The sequence below is a fragment of the Rhinopithecus bieti genome, unplaced genomic scaffold (assembly GCF_001698545.2).
Source record: "Rhinopithecus bieti isolate Rb0 unplaced genomic scaffold, ASM169854v2 scaffold_11964, whole genome shotgun sequence".
Classification (NCBI taxonomy): domain Eukaryota; kingdom Metazoa; phylum Chordata; class Mammalia; order Primates; family Cercopithecidae; genus Rhinopithecus; species Rhinopithecus bieti.
In genome coordinates this window covers 8702587-8722496 of record NW_016807677.1, presented here as the reverse complement: position 1 = coordinate 8722496, position 19910 = coordinate 8702587, and the positions used below count along the sequence as shown (strand labels likewise).

The 19910-nt window shown below is 38.0% G+C and overlaps 1 protein-coding gene across 4 annotated transcripts in view; it reads right to left on the bottom strand.

Moving 5' to 3' along the window:
* RDX (radixin) overlaps positions 1-19910 on the bottom strand; it is a 94388-nt gene that overhangs the window by 57294 nt on the left and 17184 nt on the right. For 3 of the 4 annotated variants that reach the window (XM_017883249.1, XM_017883247.1, XM_017883248.1), the window contains exons 3-5: positions 12425-12508; positions 5015-5110; positions 4187-4461 (exon numbers count right to left, since the gene is read on the bottom strand). In XM_017883249.1, the coding sequence (XP_017738738.1) occupies positions 4187-4461; positions 5015-5110; positions 12425-12508 (455 nt within the window). Of the gene's footprint in view, positions 1-4186; positions 4462-5014; positions 5111-12424; positions 12509-19910 lie in introns of those variants that run through there. The other variant, XM_017883250.1, reaches the window with a different exon arrangement.

Sequence of the window (19910 nt, the reverse complement as noted above, 5' to 3'; positions counted from 1 at the left end):
GATAATTATTCACCTTTATTTACCACATCCTATTTTACTGACAGCAGAAGCTCTGGTGTTAAAATATTACTTTTTTACTACAAATCTTGCATGAAATCTGGGGATTTCTTGGCAGTATAAAGGAATGATAAAATCTCCCCCTGGACAAGTTACATACTACTTAGAGTACATTCCTTACTGGGGTCTGGGACATACTATTATGTTCTTATTATACTCTGCTCCTTTCTCTAGGCATCTTTTCCAAGCTCTTGCTTTTGGGGAGAAGAGTTTTATCTCCTTCTTAGAGCTTAGGTTTCTAGTTTCTCATCTTTCTTGCTGTCTGGCCTCTGGGCTTGCAAAGAGGCATGCAATCAGCCTTGGAGACATAACCCAGTGCAGTCGATTGCTTACCACAATTATATGCCCAATGCCAGTACTAAGGAGGGCCTCAAAAATTTGTAGAGTGAATAAATGAATTAAAATAATCAATTTTCCCAATCCCTAGTTTTCTTTTCAGAGACAACTTTCCTTTATGCGCTGTCCATAACACACTAACCTCAGTTTCCATACTTGACATTCACTGCCCCCAATCTACCACTATCTGGCTCAAACACTCAAAACTCTATGGAAACTGTTCTTTTTCTTTTTCCAAGACAGAGTTTCGTTCTTGCTGCTTAGGCTGGAGTACAATGGCATGATCTCAGCTCACTGCAACCTCCATCTCCTGGGTTCAAGTGCTTCTCCTGCCTCAACCTCCCGAGTAGCTGGGATTACAAGCATGTGCCACCACGCCCAGTTAATTTTGTATTTTTAGTAGAGACGGGGTTTCTCCATGTTGGTCAGGCTGGTCTCGAACTCCCAGCCTCAGGTAATCCACCTGCCTTGGCCTCCCAAAGTGCTGAGATTACAAGCGTGAGCCACCACACCGGCTGGAAACTGCTCTTTCTAAGGTCACTACCAACCTCCTTATTCCAACAGATACTTCAGTTCTCCTCATACTTGACCTCTTGGTACTATTTGGCAGTGCTGACTGTTCTCTCCATAAAAGTATTCTTTTTCCTTGGCTTCCATGACATAATACTCTTCTGGTATTACTCTTGTTTTCTGAGACGGAGTCTTGCTCTGTCACCCAGGCTGGAGTGCAGTGGCGCCATCTTGGCTCATTGCAACCTCCACCTCCCAGGTTCCAGTGATTCTCATGTCTCAGATTTCCGAGCAGCTGGGATTACAAGCATGCGCCACTGCACCCAGCCATCTTCTAGTATTGCTCTTGAATCTCTGGCCATTTTGTCTCAGTACAGTTGTCCCTCCACATCCATAAAGGATTGGTTTCAGGACTCCCTGTGGATACCAAAAACTGTGGATGCTCAAGTCCCTGATACAAAATGGTGTAATATTTGCATATAACCTATGCACATTCTCTTGTATACTTTCAATCATCTCTAGGTTAATAATACCTAATATACTACAAATGCTATGTATTGTTATCCTGTATTTTTAAAATTTTGTACTTTTTCATTGCTGTGTTATTTTATTTTTTCAAATATTTTCAATCTGTGGTTGGTTGACTCCGTGAATGCAGAACCCAAACACAAAAGCTGAGGTCCAACAAAGTCTGTTCCAGGTCTTTTTCTCATTTTGCATGTACTTGCAGGTTGATCTCTTTCATTCTCATGGGCTAATTACCATCTATTCACAGATTATTCCCAAAACTGTATCTACAGTCCAAGACTGTTCTAAAAGGTCTGGACCCGCGTATGCAAATACTAGATATCTCTCTCGGTTATACTGTACATGTTTAAAACTCAAAAGGTTCAAAACTGAATTTATCTTCCCCCTCAAATGTATTTTTTTCTCTCATTTTGATAAAGGTATTACCAACTATCCAGCTGCCCAGGTCAGAAACCCGGTATGTAAAAATTTATGTATATCTAGCTTTTTTTTTTTTTTTGAGACGAAGTCTCGCTCTGTCGCCCAGGCTGGAGTGCAGTGGCGCAATCTCGGCTCACTGCAAGCTCCGCCTGCCGGGTTCACGCCATTCTCCTGCCTCAGCCTCCTGAGTAGCTGGGACTACATGCGCCCGCCACCATGCCCGGCTAATTTTTTGTATTTTTAGCAGAGACAGGGTTTCACCGTGTTAGCCAGGATGGTCTCGATCTCCTAACCTGGTGATCCGCCCACCTCGGCCTCCCAAAGTACTGGGATGACAGGAGTGAGCCACTGCGCCCGGCCCTATCTAGCTCTTTTCAAAGGGAAGCAATACTCTCTGGTGGAGCTAATTATCTATATACCACGAGAGCTAAACTTTTCTCTAGTAAGAGCAGATTGTTCATTTGGGTTTTTCAATACAAGAAATCAGAATGCGTCAGAATCACTAAATTATTTTATTTGATTTGTCATCACCAAATAACCTAATTACTCATTTCCTCCCCAGGTTGTACTTTTAAGATACTAAGAAAAAGTGTGCTATATATACCATACTGGAATAAACCAATCACTGTGAAAATATTCTCTCTGTTCTAAACAGAAAAAAAAAAATGGTATTCTAACTTTATGACTAAGTCTCATTTAAGATTAGATTGCTTGAATTAGTCCTTCATGGAATATCAACTCTGAAAGAACAACTGACCTACAAAATTAAGGAACGAATCTTGAAATGGGAATTTGCACTAGCAACCACAAGCAACCCTATCTAAAGCATTTAGCCACCTTTCTTCTTTTTAAACAGAGTGGGTTAGAGCACACATGTATTTAAAATAAACTGTGCTTGAGTGTGACTGTAGTGTTTAAAAGATTTTTTTAATCACATGAGTTATGAAATGTAAGCCAATTACTTCATCTGCTGTCCAACCAAACAACAATCTGGCTTAACAATGAAAGATTGACACTGTACTTGTTTAGATAAACCATTCTTATTCTTTAACATTGAAAATTGTTTTAAAGTAATTCTGATTATAAAACAAACAAAAGGTAATCCTTATATGAAATGAAATTCCACCATAATAGTCTGATTATTCAATTCAGTACTTTAAATCTAAGACGAAGGATGTTACGTTAGAATAACATTCAAAACCAGAAGAATATAAACAGATTATCAAATATCTCATATTCTGACTCTCTTGGTGAACAACTTAACATAATTCTATCCTCTTCCAAGGTGACTACTATTGCTAGAAAATTAAAGGGCAGAACACTATAACATTTAATAACTAAATTTTGGCAGGTCATGGTGGCTCACGCCTATAAGCCCAGCACTTTGAGAGGCCAAGGCGGGTGGATCACTTGAGGTCAGGAGTTTGAGACCAGCCTGGCCAACATGGTGAAACCCCGTCTCTACTAAAAATACAAAAATGAGCTGGGCGTGGCGGCAGACGCCTGTAACCCCAGCTACTAGGGAGGCTGAGGCAGGAGAATCACTTGAACCTGAGAGGCGGACTCCAATCTCAGTGAGCTCAGATTGCACCAGTGCACTCCAGCCTGGGTGACAGAGTGAGGCTCCATCTCAGGGGACAAAAAAAAAAAAAAGTCAGGGAATGCTATGAAGAAAACACAGCCTGCCACTTACTCTCACTTATTAAGCACCTGCCTGTGTTAGAATTTGTACCAAGCAGCAACAGTCACATCCTTTCCTCAAGTTCAAATTATCACTGCCTCCATGTATTGCTTACCCTATGGGAATGAGGAAAGAAGAGATAGATCAACCTGAGGTAATTACAGAGCATATAAATCTACAGAGGTGCTAGGTAATGATTTGTAGAAGTATACCTTGTGATCCAGATGGCAACTTAAAATCTGAAAAAAAAAAAAAAAAAAGGCCAATGCGGTGGCTCACGCCTGTTATCCCAGCACTTTGGGAGGCTGAGGCAGGCAGATCACTTGAGCTCAAGAGTTTGAAACCAGCCTGGGCAACATGATGAAACCCCATCTCAATGAAAAATACATTAAAAAAAAAAATTAGCAGGGCACAATGGCATGTGCCTATAGACCCAGCTACTCAGGAGGCTGAGGTGGGAGGATGGCTTGAACCCAGGAGGCAGAGGTTGCAGTGGGCTGAGATCATGCCACTGTACTCCAGCATAGGTGACAGGGCCAGACCCTGTCTCCAAAATAAAAAATAAAAATAAATTAAAACCTGAAAAACATTTTATTTATAGACTTCTGGAATATAATTTTCAGACAATATAATGTAAACACATGTTTCACTTACCGCTGGGGTAGGAGTCTATCATTAGCCAGGTAGCCTGGCTTATGAATCTCTTTATTATAATCTCCATACTTGGCTTGGACAGCATAGGAAGCCAAAAGAACTGCAGTTTCTGGTGGGCAATATATCTCATCATTTAAAATGGCTTCTTTAACTTGCAAGAAGAAGAGTCTCTGGGTTATTTCTTGAATTAATTCCTCAGAAACATCTTCAGGAAAGAATTTAGCTCTAAACTTGAACTGTAAAGGATTCTCTTTTTTAACATCTTGCTGTGTCACCTGGAAAATAATTTCAAGTATAATCAACAAAATCTTAAGTTTACAATACTTACACCTAGTCATATCAAATTCTTTTGGACGAAAATGAAAAGTGAAATAGATTCTAAATCTATGAACATTTTAGTGTGTAATATTCTAAATCTATATACAAATGTATGTGATAAAAGATTCTATGCTCTTAAATGTGACCTATAACTCAGATTCTAATAACCAAATTGAAAACTGTTCCTCATATTCTTGAGAAGCTTATTCTACAAGTATTTACATCACAATTGAAGTACTTAGTATGCCATTTATAATACCTGCTTTAACATTTGTTATAGGCTAAGTTTTCAAATAGGAAAAGTAAGCATTTCTTTTTTCTCTTTCTTTTTTTTTGAGATGGTAAGCTGATGCTGCCTGACTGAATTAAAAAAGGATGGTAGCTCACAATGATTAACAGATAACTACAAAAGGAAGCTTAGAATCAGTCAGACTTAGCTTTTCCAGCACAAATTCATGCTAACCTCAACTTAACGTAATTATTAGTTTAATGTTATTGTACATATTTTACCTTTTTATTTAGTTTAAGCCATGTAGAATAACCTTTGCTGTCTACATACTGCAGCCCAAAAAACCAGACCTCACGCAAACCAACTGTTTTCACCACCTAAAACACAACAACAAAAAACAATTTCAGTGCAACATACACATTGTGTCTAAATACTACACTTCCGAAGGAGAACAAAACTACATAAGTATACGTACATTCCTTTGCCATAGAAAAGGCTTTTCCTAAATTTAAGATATTAAAGGAACATTTTGAAAACTCAAATTCAAGTTTTCTATACTTTTTTTTTTTTTGAGAATTTTTTTTTTTTTTTTTTGCTCTTGTCACCCAGGCTGGTGTGCAATGGTACGATCTCGGCTCACTGCAACTTCCGTCTCCTTTCAAGTGATTCTCCCGCCTCAGCCTCCGAAGTAGCTGTGATTACAGGCATGCACCACCATGCCCAGGTAATTTTTTGTATTTTTAGTAGAGATGGGGTTTCACCATGTTGGCCAGAATGGTCTCGAACTCCTGACCTCAGGGTGATCTGCCTGCCTCGGTCTCCCAAAGTCTTGGGATTACAGGCATAAGCCACTGCACCTAGCCTCTATCCTCGATTTTGTAGTGTCACTTCAATCCTCTTACTTAATCCACTTTTTCATACCTCCTTTTCCTTATCTATCATGACCTCAAAAATAACAAGAGTCTCGAATATATATAGTTTTCATAATCCTACATTCCAATTTCCATTTACCCCCACAAGTACCCTATTGGTATATTTAAGGCAAATAGTATCATTTTGGTGATAAGAAAAGTTTCTGATATATTCTGTGCTCTACCTTCACTGAGCAAGAAACCATTCTTAGAACATACCATCAATTCCACCATTCTACATTTTTACTCGTTTTTTCCTCTGCCTAGAATGGGTCTTCTGTATTTTTATGAACTATTGAATAAATTACTTTTTTTTAAGAAAATTTATTTATTTTTTATTATACTTTAAGTTCTAGGGTACATGTGCACAACGTGCAGGTTTGTTACATATTTATTCTTTAAGGACCAGCTCAACTAACATGCCTTCTGTGAATAAAGCTCTCCTACCATCTAGATAAAATTAATCACTTCTTCCCTGATATTCCCACAGGACTTTATCCAGCTATTAGAACATTTACTCTATCATAATTGTGTTATTAGCAGTGTGTCTATTTACCCTCCTTGACTGCCTAATACTTATGGACAGAGATTATTGATTTGTGTCTTAAAATCCATAGCATCTCACAGAATGATTAGCCTGTGGTATGCACTTGAAAGTAAGAGTAAATAGGCTGGGCGTGGTGGCTCACGCCTGTAATCCCAGCACTTTGGGAGGCTGAGACGGGCGGATTACGAGGTCAGGAGACACCATCTTGGCTAACACAGTGAAACTCCATCTCTACTTTAAAAAAAAAAAAACCCTTAGCCGGGCATGGCGGTGCACACCTGTAGTCCCAGCTACTCGGGAGGCTGAGGCAGGAGAATGGTGTGAACCCGGAAGGCGGAGCTTGCAGTGAGCCAAGTGCTACTGCACTCCAGCCTGGGTGACAGAGCGAGACTCTGTCTCAAAAAGGAAAAAAAAAAAGGCAAGTAAGAGTAAATAAAGTAGTGAAGTTAGGATACACATCCAGCTTGCCCACACCTAACAAAAGCATTTTTTTTAAAAAAAAAAAAAACTGTATTTAAGATAAAATGAGGAAAATGATCCAGGGGAGGCAAAAGTTCATTAACATTTTAAAAGCTTTACAGAAAGATTCAATATCAGTTCTTAAATAATAAAGTTTTGGTTTTTTGTGGGATTTTTTGCTTATTTTTTTTTTTACAGACAGGGTCTCAACTCTGTACTCCCAATGGAGTACAGTGGTGTGATTCACGGCTCACTGGAGCCTTGACCTCCTGGGCTGAAGCAATCCTCCTGCCTCAGCTTCCTGAATGGCGGGGACTACAGGTGCATTCCACCACACCTAATTTTTTTTGTTTTGTTTTTTTGTTTTTCTGTAGAGGCAAGGATCTTGCGATGTTGCCAAGGCTGATCTTAAACTCCTGGCCTCAAGTGATCCTCCCACTTCAGTCTCTCAAAATGCTGGGATTATAGATGCAAGCCACTGCGCTTGGCCCTTGGTTTGTTTCTTTGTTTGTTTTTCTGTTTGTTTTGAGACAGGGCCTCGTTCTGTCACCCAGGCTGGAGTGCAGTCGTGCAATCGCAGTTCACTGCAACCTCCAACCCCACCCCGGGCTCAAGCGATCCTCCCACCTCAGCCTCCCGAGTAGCTGGGACCACAGGCATCCACTACCAAACTCAGCTAATTTTTTATATTTTTAGTGAGATAGGGTCTCACCATGTTGCCCAGGCTGGTCTTGACCTCCTGAGCTCAAGCGATCTGCCTGCCTCGGCCTCCCAAAATGTTGGGATTATAGGTATGAGCCATCACGCCCAGCCTGTTTTTTAAAAATAATCTTAAAACATATGGTGGGGCACGGTGGCTTGCGCCTATAATACCAGCACTTTGGGAGGCCAAGGATGCTAGATCACTTGAGGCCAAGAGTTCAAGACCAGCCTGGCCAAGATGGTGAAATCCCATCTCTACTAAACATACAAAAATTAGCCGGGTGTGCTAGTGCACACCCATAATCCCAGTTACTCAGGAGGCTGAGACAGGAGAATTACTTGAGCCCAGGAGGCGGAGGCTGCAGTGAGCCAAGTTCACGCCACTGCACTCTAGCCTGGGTGCCACAGAGAGACTCCGTCTCAAAAACAAAAAACAAAAAACAAAAGTCACACACACATACACACAAAATAATCTTACAACATTCCAGGCTTTTGGTTTCAAGACAGCAAACTGAACCCTTTCATTTACTTTCCCACTCTTGAAAATTTTCACTGAAATGACAGAAAAAAAAAAANAAAAAAAAAAAAAAAAAAACCACTGGCTGGGCACAGTGGTTTAGGAGGAGGCCAAGGCAGGAGGAGCTCAGGAGTTTCAGAAGAGCCTGGGCAACATAGGGAGATCCTGTCTCTTAAAAAAAAAAAAAAAAAAAAAATTAGCTGAGAAGTCATGCAAATCTGTAGTTCTAGCTAATCAGGAGGCTGAGGTGGTAGGATCACTTGAGTCCAGGAGGTCAACACTGCAGTGAGCTGTGATTATGCCACTGCACTCCAGCCTCAGTAACCCTGTCTTTAAAAAAAAAAAAAAGAAAAAATTAAAAAAAAAAAGCATTTAGAAAATGTTATCATCAAAAAAGCAAAAAGTGAGAAATTTCTAGAAGATGTGGAACATAAAGTCTCATATTGATACTGCACGAGCTGATCAATGTCAAACAATGAAAAATTCAATGTAGACAAAAGGAGATTCCAAATAATCTAACTTTGGTAAAAGATAGGTTGCCCCAGCAGTGCCATAGAAAACATTCAAGCTTGGAGTGGCAGGAGTAGGAATGTACAGGTCAAAAGCAGCAGAGAGAAGTATAACAAAGCAGCTGGGCTCAGCTTCTGCCTCCACACTCTGTAAGATTCACAATGGTGGCTAAGTAAAAGAGAGATGCACCACAGTGGGCACAAGGGATAACAGCTTAACTAACTTTAGACTATTACACAAATACAAGGAGCAAGAGAGCTCAGCTATGAAATTCCCTGAAACGCCCTATCTCCCCTATGGTTCTTCCCTACTTCTTCAGAAGGTGCTCCTAGAATGTTTTTTTTTTTAATTAATATATTTTAGTGAGGCTGTCCTTTGAGCTCCCATAAACTTTTGATCACATACTTTTAGAACTGAAACTGCTTGGGCACATAACTATAACATATGTATATTTACTTACAAGTTAGTCTATCATGCTAATACACTATAAAGCATACTTTTTTTAAAATTTAAAAAATGCATATATAATACATATTTTTTGTTTGTTTGTTTTTTGCCCAAACTGAAGTGCAGACTGAAACCTTCACCTCCCAGGTTTCAGCAATTCTCCCACCTCAGCCTCCTGAGTAGCTGGGACTACAAGTGCGCACCACCACGCCCAGCTAATGTTTGTATTTTTAGTAGAGACAGAGTTTTGCAATGTTGGACAGGCTGGTCTTGAACTCCTGACCTCAAGTAATCCTCCCACCTTGGCCTCCCAAAGTGCTGGGATCACACGTGTGAGCCACCACGTCCAGCCTAAAGACATGGGTATGAACACTCTGTGCACTTTAATCTCACAAGAAGCAGCTAAAGGAGGAGGCTAGTCAAGAAAAGAGTCAGCAAGAAGCAAACCAAAGGACTTCAAGCACTCAGAGTCCTCAAATACAGAGCAGCTGACCTCGATCTAACATCATAATCAGACATGGGGCTTTACTACACATGGACTCATGTAGCTATGTGCTCTCATTTTAGAGGACCCAGTTTACTCCCGGCTTGACCTGAACCTGTCAGCTCATTCCACACTACATACAAAAGTAAAGTCTGCATTTTTAGATCCTTGCATTTGAGTTCAAGGAAAGCTCATCATTGCATTTGAGTTCAAGGAAAGCAGTCAGGAAATAAAATAGGGACTAAAGAACTGCTGAGTAGAGTCCATAACAGATAACAATACTCAATAATCTAGACCAGGCTGGGCAGTGGCTCACACTTGTAATCCCAGCACTTTGGGAGGCCGAGGCAGGCAGATCACTTGAGGTCGAGGCAGGCAGATCACTTGAGGTCAGGAGTTCAAGACCAGCCTGGGAAACATGAAGAAACCCCATCTCTACCAAAAATACAAAAAAAAAAAAAAAAAAAAATTAGCCAGGCATGGTGGAGCGCACCTGTAGTCCCAGCTACTCAAGAGGCTGGGGTGGGAGGATGGCTTGAGTCTGGGAGACAGAGGTTGCAGTGAGCTGAGATCACACCACTGCATTCCAGCCTGGGGTGACAGGAGTGAGAGCCTATCTAAAAAAAAAAATTTTTTTAATAAAGAAATAAATAATAGTCTAGACTATTCACATTATGAATTTTGTGTGGGTGTGCGTGTGTGTGTGTGTGGTGAGGGTTGCTTAACGATGGGGATACATTCTGAGAAATGCATTGTCAGACAATTGCATCATCGTATGAACATCATAGAGTATACTTGAACAAACCTAAATGGTATAGCCTACTACGCACCTAGACTATATGGTATAGCCTGTTGCTCCTAGGCTACAAACCTGTACAGCATGTTACTATATTGAATACTGTAGGCAACTCTAACACAACTGTTAAGTATTTGTGTATTTAAACATATCTAAACATAGAAAAGGTACAGTAAAAATATGGTATTACACTCTTAAGGGACCACTGTTGCCTAAGTGGCCCATCACTGATCGAAATGTCATTATGCGGCACATGACACTGTATTTATCTATATAAACAGAAAGATATATACATAAAACTATCAAATACTGTTCTAGGCACTTTACACAGATTTTCATTTAACTCTCACAACCTCTGAAGAAGTAATGTTACCATCATCATCCTAATTGTACAAATGAGAAAAATAAGGCAAAGAGATTAATTTGTCCAAAGTCAAACAGCTACAACTGGAACTAATGCAGGCAGTGTGGCTCCAGTGCCCACACTTCTAAACCACCACACATTACTGCCCTATAATAAATGAGGTTTCTTTTTCCTGTATCCAAGTGAAAGTAATTCTACTTAATAAAAAACAAGTTTTATTTCTTAGTATCCAATACCAAAAAGGATAACTTCCTGATTCGTTTTGGCTGCCACAAACATTACACTTACTATAAATAACATTTCAATTTGCTATGAAGTACAATAAATGCTAACTCTACTCACATTTTTTTTCAAATAAGATAGACTACATATTCATAAACAGGAGGCACAGAAGAATCAACAGAAGTGAATATTATACCAGAACAAAAGTGGTTTGGAAATAAGAAAAAAGTGGAGATTGGTTCACAAGGTATAGTGAACTTAGCTCTTTACGATTTTGCTTTAAAATTTGCACATCCACACAAAAGCCTTTCATCATCCAAAAGACCTTATCAGACCTTTTAAATTTATGAATTACTGAATCAGGAGATTAAGTACAGTATTTGTCAGAAGAAACAACTTTCCAGAATTTAAAATTTTTATTTCATCAGATTTGAATCTGTATTTGACAGAATGACAACTAACAAAACCAAGGTATCTAGTGTTACTTATTTTGCTGAAATGCTGGAAACTCTTTCATTCTTTAAGATCAAGTTATTCTGACTACAGGCTACTGCTCTCTTGCTCCTAAGAAAAAGTGTATGTAAAGTTTATGTAAAAGTTATCCTCCTCTAAGATACATACCACCTTCCTCTCTCTTTGCAATAGTTTCTTCATGTTCTTTCTTAATCCCTGGGGCCAATCTCTTACCTCATTTTCTCAGTAAAACTTGCTTACATTGCAATACAACATTACCTGGGAAGCTTAAATTTTAAAATACTGATGATTTAGAGTAGGCCCAGACAATTAAATCAGCATCTCTGGAAGGGGTTTCCAAGCACTGTCTCCTCTCCCTTTTTTTTAAGCTCCACAGGTGACTCTAATGCGCACTCAAGACTGAGAAGAAAGATAAGATGAGTAGTCCCAGTTCCTTAATATACCGGATACCTGACCTCCATATCCCAACCTTTGTCTCATACATTATGAACCTATGACACCAAACTGTCGTTAGTAATCTCCATATAGCCTACACAGGTTGAGCATCCCTAATCCAAAAATCCAAAATCCAAAGTGCTGCAAAATCTGAAACTTCTTCAGTACCAACATGACTCTGCAAGTGGAAAGTTCCACACCTGACCTAACATGAAGGGTCGCAGTCAAAACTAAGTATACATTTTATTTCATGTGTAAAATTATTTAAAGTATTTTATAAAATTACCTTCAGCCTATGTATAGAAGCTGTACACAAAACATAAATGAATTTTGTGTTTAGACTTGGGTCCCGTCCCCAAGATATCTCATTATACATATGCAAACATTCCAAAATCTAAAAAAATCCAAAATCTTAAACACTTCTGGTCCCAAGCATTTTGGATAAGGGATGCTCTCAACCTGTAATTCCCTATGCCTTTCGCTCCCGCTGTTCCTTCTGCCCAGGATTCCTACTCATTTCACTCAACAACTTTGTGGATTATCCTTGAATCCCTTTTAGTCACCATCACAATGATTCTCACAGAAGTTAAATAGATGCCTGCTGAAAATTATTTTCAAGAAGTCCTCGCCCACAAATGTAGGAACGTGAAAGAATAAAGAATATCCCTACTGCTGCAGTAGGGATATTTGAATAGCCAGTATGAAAAATTCGAAGTGGTACATTGTTGGATTATCAGCAAAAGTACAGAAAAACAGAGAAAGTATGCAACAACATTCACACTATGGTGTCAAAAGTTGCATATTTCAAGCAGTTAAATGATACCTGGTCAAAAAGTTGTTTGCCAGTTGTATTGGGCTGAATGGCAAATTCCAGCTCAGCATCCATTGTAGTTACTCTTACGTTGATCTGCAATAAAAATAAAAGGAATAATAAGTAGAAAAGAGAAGTCATCAGGCATGAGAAAACTTCTATGATTTTCTTTATTAAAGTGATAAAGTTTTATTTTAATCATAAGAAAATCTATTTGAAAAACAAAGAGTTTATAAAGTCCTCATTTAGGAATATCTATTGAATACTTAACATATACTGGACACTAAGCTATGGCCTTTCCATACTCTCATTTAGCGCTTGCTATAATACTAGGAGATATTACTTTTATTTCTATAGAAATGCAAAGAGTTTCCATTATTCACCTAAGGACACATGGTTATTAAAAGGCAGAGCAAGAGCCGGCCATGGTGGCTCACACCTTTAGTCCCAGCACTCTGGAAGGCCAAGGTGGGAGGATCTCTTGAGGCCAGGAGTTTGAGACCAGCCTGGGCAACACAGCAAGACTACGTCTCTATGAAAAATTTAAAAATTAGTTGGATGTGGTGGCATGTGCCTGTTATTTCCGGGAGGCTGAGTCGGGAGGATCACTTGAGCCTAGGAGTTTGAGGGCTGCTGTGAGCTATGATTGTACTACTGAACTTCAGCCTGCACAACAGAGCAAGACCCTGCCTCCAAAAACAAAAAGGCAAAGCAGGTATTTAAATTGAGGTCTAACTCCAAATTCTTTGAATGTGATTCACTATCCCGTATTTCTATCAACATAAAAATCAGATTTCATTTTATTCATACTGTAAATACATTCTTCACTTTAGGAAAGCATTTATCTACAGTGCTTTATTTGCTAGACTCTATTTTTTGTTGTTTTTAGAGACAGGATCTCACTACGTTGTGCTCAGGCTGGACTGCAGTGGCCATTCATGGGTACAATCACGGCACACTGCAACCTTGATCTCCCGGACACAAGCCTGTACTTCCACCTCAATCTACCAAGTAGCTAGGAGCACAGGCGTGTGCCACCATGCCTCGCTTCAAACTCTATTTTAAATAATAATTTTATTGTGTAAATACCTTTCTAATATCTCAAAAACTTAACATGCCTTACCAAAATAATTTTTACCACAGAATAGCATCTTCACCTAGAATTCTTCACATGATCCAAATACATCTTTTTCGCTTTTTAAATTATTTTATCTTTTATTAATTTATTTCTCCTTTAATTCTCCCATACTTCCTTTGCTGTTTCTGTATCTATTTTCTAACAATCTTTACTTTTCCCTTAACCAGTATAAACCTGTAGCGATTTCTACTGACATTGTTTCTGTAACAACTGTATTTAAAATTTTATATTAATATGTATTACTGTATTTGTTTTTATGTATCTTTTTCCATCAGCCTGTAGGTTTACTGAGGACACAGCTTGTGCCATTTTATCTTTCTAACTTTAACTCACACTATAAAAACTCTAAATCAGACTTATTTCCCCATATGTCTAACAATCACAACCTCAGCACATTATAGCTTTCACCTGGAATAACTTCTGTAATCAAATCTTACAGATTCATCCTTCTTTAAAATAATCCTTTTTTTCTTTTCTAAAACTGTATCTTATTAAGAAATGATATATACAAAACATGTATCATATGTAAACAATGAAGAAGAATAAAATGAAACCCATAAATCTACCATCCAACTGAATAACAAGAAATGGTAAATAATGTTGCATGTATCACTGTATTTCTTCTTTGTAAATACCAACAGGTAACCACTAACCTAAATTTCGTGTTATTCTCTTGCTTTTTTAAAAAAATGGTTCTAACATAAATATATGTTATCTATATGTAAAATAGCTTCATTTTTCTTGATTTTTAGCTGTATTATAACTGTACAATACTTGTTGATCAAGTTTTCTTTCTTGATGTGGGCAATGCTTACACGAGTATATTCACTTTATGAAAATTCATCAACTACACACTTTTTTTCCCTGTTGCCTAGGTTGGAGCGCAGTGGCACAATCCTAGTGCACTGCAGCCTCAACCTCCCGGACTCAAGCGATCCTACCGCCTCAGCCTCCTGGGTGGCTGGGACCCCCCTACCATTTGGTATGTGTATTTTATTTCAATAAATTATTTAAAATTGCACCATACTAGTTTAATTTTTCACAATATGTTTCTAAGATTCACTGATGCTTTTGTAATTAGAATTTTCACTGCTATGCAACAGTGTGAATGTGGCCAAACAAAAATTTACTCACCCATTTTACTGTCAATGAACACTCTCTCCAATTTTTTGGCTATTAAGAACAATACTGCTATGAACATTCTCGTACATGTCTCCGAGTGTCAGAATTTCCCCAGAATATAGTCAGAATTCTTGAGTAATCAAGTGTGTACACCTTCTACTTTTACCACATAATGCTGAATTGTACAATGTAACTGTGTCAACGTATACTCCCGTAAGCATTGAATAAGAATTCTTGCTGTTCTATATATTTCCAGGAACAGTAGGCATTATCAGATTTATTATCTGACAATTCAGTTAGCAGAAAACGGTATCTCAATATGGTCTTAAAGTGGGATCCTCAATTGCTGATGAAGTCCATATTTCTGTATATGGCACGTGCATAGAGAATTTTAAGATGGCTCCTGGTGTCATGCTCATGATTATGGTGCATTACATGATTAAAGGGATTTTGCAGAAGTACTTAAGATTACTAATCAGCTGACTTTAGAACAGGAAGATTATCTAGGAGGACCTAAGCTAATCAATTTATCTGACTGGTTGCAGAGTAAGTTGCCTTATAAGACTCTGAAGCAGGGAACTCAGTCACATCACCCCAGACTTCTAACCTATAGAACTATGGGATAACACATGGGTGCTGTTTTATAACACTAAATTTGTGGTAATTTGTCACAGACCAATGGAAAACTAATACAATGTGTTTAACTGACCACTCATTCTCATCTCTGAATGTTCACACATATGGCTTATTTTCCTATTGGGTTGTTTTTTCTAACTTTTACTTAGGAAGTCTTTATATATTCTTGATACTGATCCTTTGTCAGTTATTTCTTACAAAAAAACCTCCCATATTGTGGTTTGTCATTTTACTGTCTTCATAGTGTCCTTTATGATAAACTGACATACTTAATTTCAATGTTGAATTTATAAATATTTTACACACAGATATCAATTTTTTACCATCTTTTTTTTTTTTTCCAAGACAGCATCTCACTCTGTTGCCCAGGCTAGTGTGCAGTGATGCAATCTCAGCTCACTGCAACCTCCACCTTCCAGGTTCAAGCAATTCTCCTGCCTCAGCCTCCCAAGTAGCTGGGATTACGGGTATGCACCACCATGCCCGACCATTTTTTGTATTTTTAGTACAAACGGGATTTCACCATGTTGGCCAGGCTGGTCTTGAACTCCTGACCTCAAGTGATCCACCTGCCTCAGCCTCCCAAAGTGTTGAGATTACAGGCATCAGCCACTGTGCCTAGCCAATTTTTTTTGTCATCCTTAAGAAATCCTTCCATACAGGCCGGGCGTGGTGGCTCACGCCTGTAATTCCAGCACTTTAGGAGGTTGAGGCAGGCGGATTATGAGGTCAGAAGATCGAGGCCATCCTGGCTAACACAGTGAAACCCCGTCTCTACTAAAGAATACAAAAAATTAGCCGGGCGTAGTGGTGAGCGCCTATAGTCCCAGCTACTTGGGAGCCTGAGGCAGGAGAACTGCGTGAACCCAGGAGGCAGAGGTTGCAGTGAGCTGAGATTGCACCACTGCACTCCAGCCTGGGCGACAGAGCAAGACTCCGTCTCAAAAAATAAAATAAAATAAAATAAAAAAAGAAATCCTTCCATACTCTGGAGTCATAAGGATATTCATATATTTCCTATTTTTATTTTCATAATTTTCAATGATTTTTGCTTATGATGTTAGAGGTCCAATTTCATTTTTTAATCTCCATATGAATGAAAATATTGGTTTTTTAAAAAAAATCCAACATCATTTATTAATTAGTCCATTTATTCTCCAAAGTCTGTGCTGTCACAAATCAAGTATCTGCATAAATGTGGATCTAATTTTGTTCCACTGGTCAATTAAACTACTCTTAATATCATATTGTCTGAATTAGTATTTTTTTAAATAAGTCTTGATATCTGGTAGGGCAAGTCTCCATTATTCTTCAGAACTATTTTGACTAGTCTTGGATCATTATCTTTGCTCTTGGCTCCACATAAAACTGTGAACTTGGGCTGGGCACAGTGGCTCACGCCTGTAATCCTAGCACTTTGGGAGGCTGAGGTGGGCGGATCATGAGGTCAGGAGATAGAGACCATACTGGCTAACATGGTGAAACCCTGTCTCTACTAAAAATACAAAAAAATTAGCCAGGCGTGGTGGTGTGCGCCTATAGTCCCAGCTACTCGGGAGGCTTAGGCAGGAGAATGGCGTGAACCTGGGAGGCGGAGGTTGCAGTGAACCGAGATCATGCCACTGCACTCCAGCCTGTGTGACAGGGCGAGATGCCATCTCAAAAAAAAAAAAACAAAAAAAAACTGTGAACTTTACAAAATACACCATTTATGATTTAGCATTGGAACAACATGAAATTCTTCAGTATCTTTGGGTAAGAATTAACATTTTTATTAATATAGACTCTATACACGACTATGGTTTTCTCACTGTACATTGACTTAGATCTTCTTTAATGACTTTCAAAATCTTTTGAAAGAAGCGCCTGTAATTTGCTCCATATAAATCACTTTACTCATTTGTTAGATATTTTCTTCTAGATCATTATGGCTTTGTGAGTCTTGTAAATATGGGTCCACAGTTCCTATTCCATAATTTTGACATCTTAAAAGCACTGACACCTGAAGACGAGTTAATTCTGAGCAAAAATCTGACATGAAGTGATACAAGACTATCAATTGTAGTGAATTAATTTATTGCATTTCAAGTGACTATTCACCCATTAAACTATAAAAATATCAGTGTTTTAGAGGTGATGCCATAGACCTTGATGGGAGTTTCATGATATAATGACATATGCACATATTATATATTCATCGTTCTAAAATACAAAAACTTCCACATTCTGAAACGTATCTAGCTTCAAGAGTTGTTTCCTCTGCAAGGCAAGTTCTATACTTCTAGAATCTTTAATGAATCAACAACACACAATTGACATCCAACTGTGTATAATAATTTTGACTCTTTAAGGAACAATAAACACTCTCCACTCAATTATACTGGCAAAGAGTTTTCCAAAGTAGCTATCAACATTCACATTCCTAACAGAAATACAATAAAGTCACAGCTGCTCCACATCCTTATCTACACTGGATTATTATCAGTCTTTTTTGTTGTTGCTGTTATTTTTTTGTTTTGTTTTGTTTTGTTTTGAGACAAGTCTCACTCTGTCACCCAGGCTGGAGTGCAGTGGTGCGATCTTGGCTCACTGCAACCTTCGCCTCCTGCATTCAAGCGATTCTCCTGCCTCAGCCTCCCAAGTAGCTGGGACTACAGGAACGCGCCACAATGCCTGGCTAATTTTTGTACTTTCAGTAGAGATGGGGTTTCACCACATTGGCCAGGCTGGTCCCAAACCCGACTTCAAGTGATCCTCCCATCTCGGCCTCCCAAAGTGCTGGAATTACAGGCATGAGCCACCATGCCTGGCCTACCCGTCTTTAATATAGCTTCTTTTGTGAAATATCTGCTCAAATATTTTGTACACACACACAAAAAAATTCTGGGTTGTGTTATTATTGAACCGTAAAAGAACTTTATATGGCAATTATTTTCTCCCATTGTCTTGCCTTTCCATGTTCTTATTTCTATCTTTCAGGAGCAAAAGTTTTTAACTTTGATTAAGTCCAACTTTTTCTAAATGGTTCAAATTTTCTGTGTATTATATAAAAAATTTCCACCTACTCCAAGGTCACAAAGATTTTTTCCTATGTTTTCTTCTAGATGTTTTACAGTTTGGGCTTTTGCATGTAGGTCTATAATCCATTGAGTTTATGTTTGTAAATTGTGAGACAACAGTCAATGTTCATGTTTTTCTGTATGGATAACCCTTTGTGCCAATACCATTTGCTGAAAATAATTACAGTTCTCCATTAAATTGTGTGACAGCATTGTCAAAAATCTAATGAATACATATGTGTATGTATGTGTGTTGGTGTATTTTCATTTCACTGATTCTATTAATCTATTTATTCTTTCATCAGTACCTCAATGTCTTATTTAGTGGCTTAAGAACAAACCTTGAAATTCAGGAGTAAGTTTTCTTTTTTTTTTTTTCATTGCTTTAGTTATTCTGTACACATTTTGGCATATCCATATATTAATATATTTTAGAATCAGCTAGTCAATTTTAATCAAAGAAGACTGCCTGGATTCAACTGATTGGAACTGAATTTCATTTATGAAATCTTTTATGGAGAACTGACATCTTAATACAACTTTATAAAGATCTCTATACATATTTTATAGTTCTCTACATATTTAAATCCTTAATTTCTTATACCTAGTTTTCAGTGTAGAGATCTTGTACAGCATTTGTACCTTTATTACTAAGTATGTCACGTTTTTTAATAACCAAACTAAATAACCAAACTACTTTTATATTAAAAAGGACATTTTTTAAAATACAATCTTGTATTTGGCAATCTTGCTAAATTCAGTTATTGGTTCTAGTAATTGTTTTGTAGATTTATAAGGATTTTCTACAGAAACAATCATGTCATCTGCAAATAGGAAATTTTCTTTTTCATCTTTATGCCTTTTTTTAATTCTTCTCTCCCTCTAACAAAGCACACTTTGCGACCTGCTGAGTCTTTCAGTCATTCCAAAGTGTTATCCATGCTAGAAAATCCCAAAAATGATAACTAATGACTTTCTTTAAAATTATAATTGGCCAAAAGAAACATTCCAGAAAACAAAATAACTTACTTTATTAGATTAAGAAAAGAACAATTACACCTTAAGAATAAAGGAATAAACTTTAGTCAAGAAGAACCAAATAACTATAAAACTAAGTAAAATAATCACAGGTACACCTTTAAATAAAAAAATCTAAGACTATATAATATCAGTATGGGTATCAATTGCATCTAAACTAGAATTACGAGAAAACTAAAATTCATAGATCTTTCTGACCTCTCATTACTTCCTCCCATTTAACAATGTTACCATTTACTGGGCACTAAATATATATATCAGATTCTTCTAACCCTTACCATACTCCCTTGGGTAACTAATTATATTCCCATTTTATACGTAAGGAAATTAAAAATTGGACAGATTGAGCTAAATTAACAAAAGTCACCCAGATTAGTGGCAGAACCAAGGTAAGAACTTAGTTTGACCTTAGAACTCATGACCACATAATACTATGCTCTGGTCACATTAATTTAAAAACAACAGTAATATCAGTGCCTTTTTCTTCCAACAACTCTACCAACAT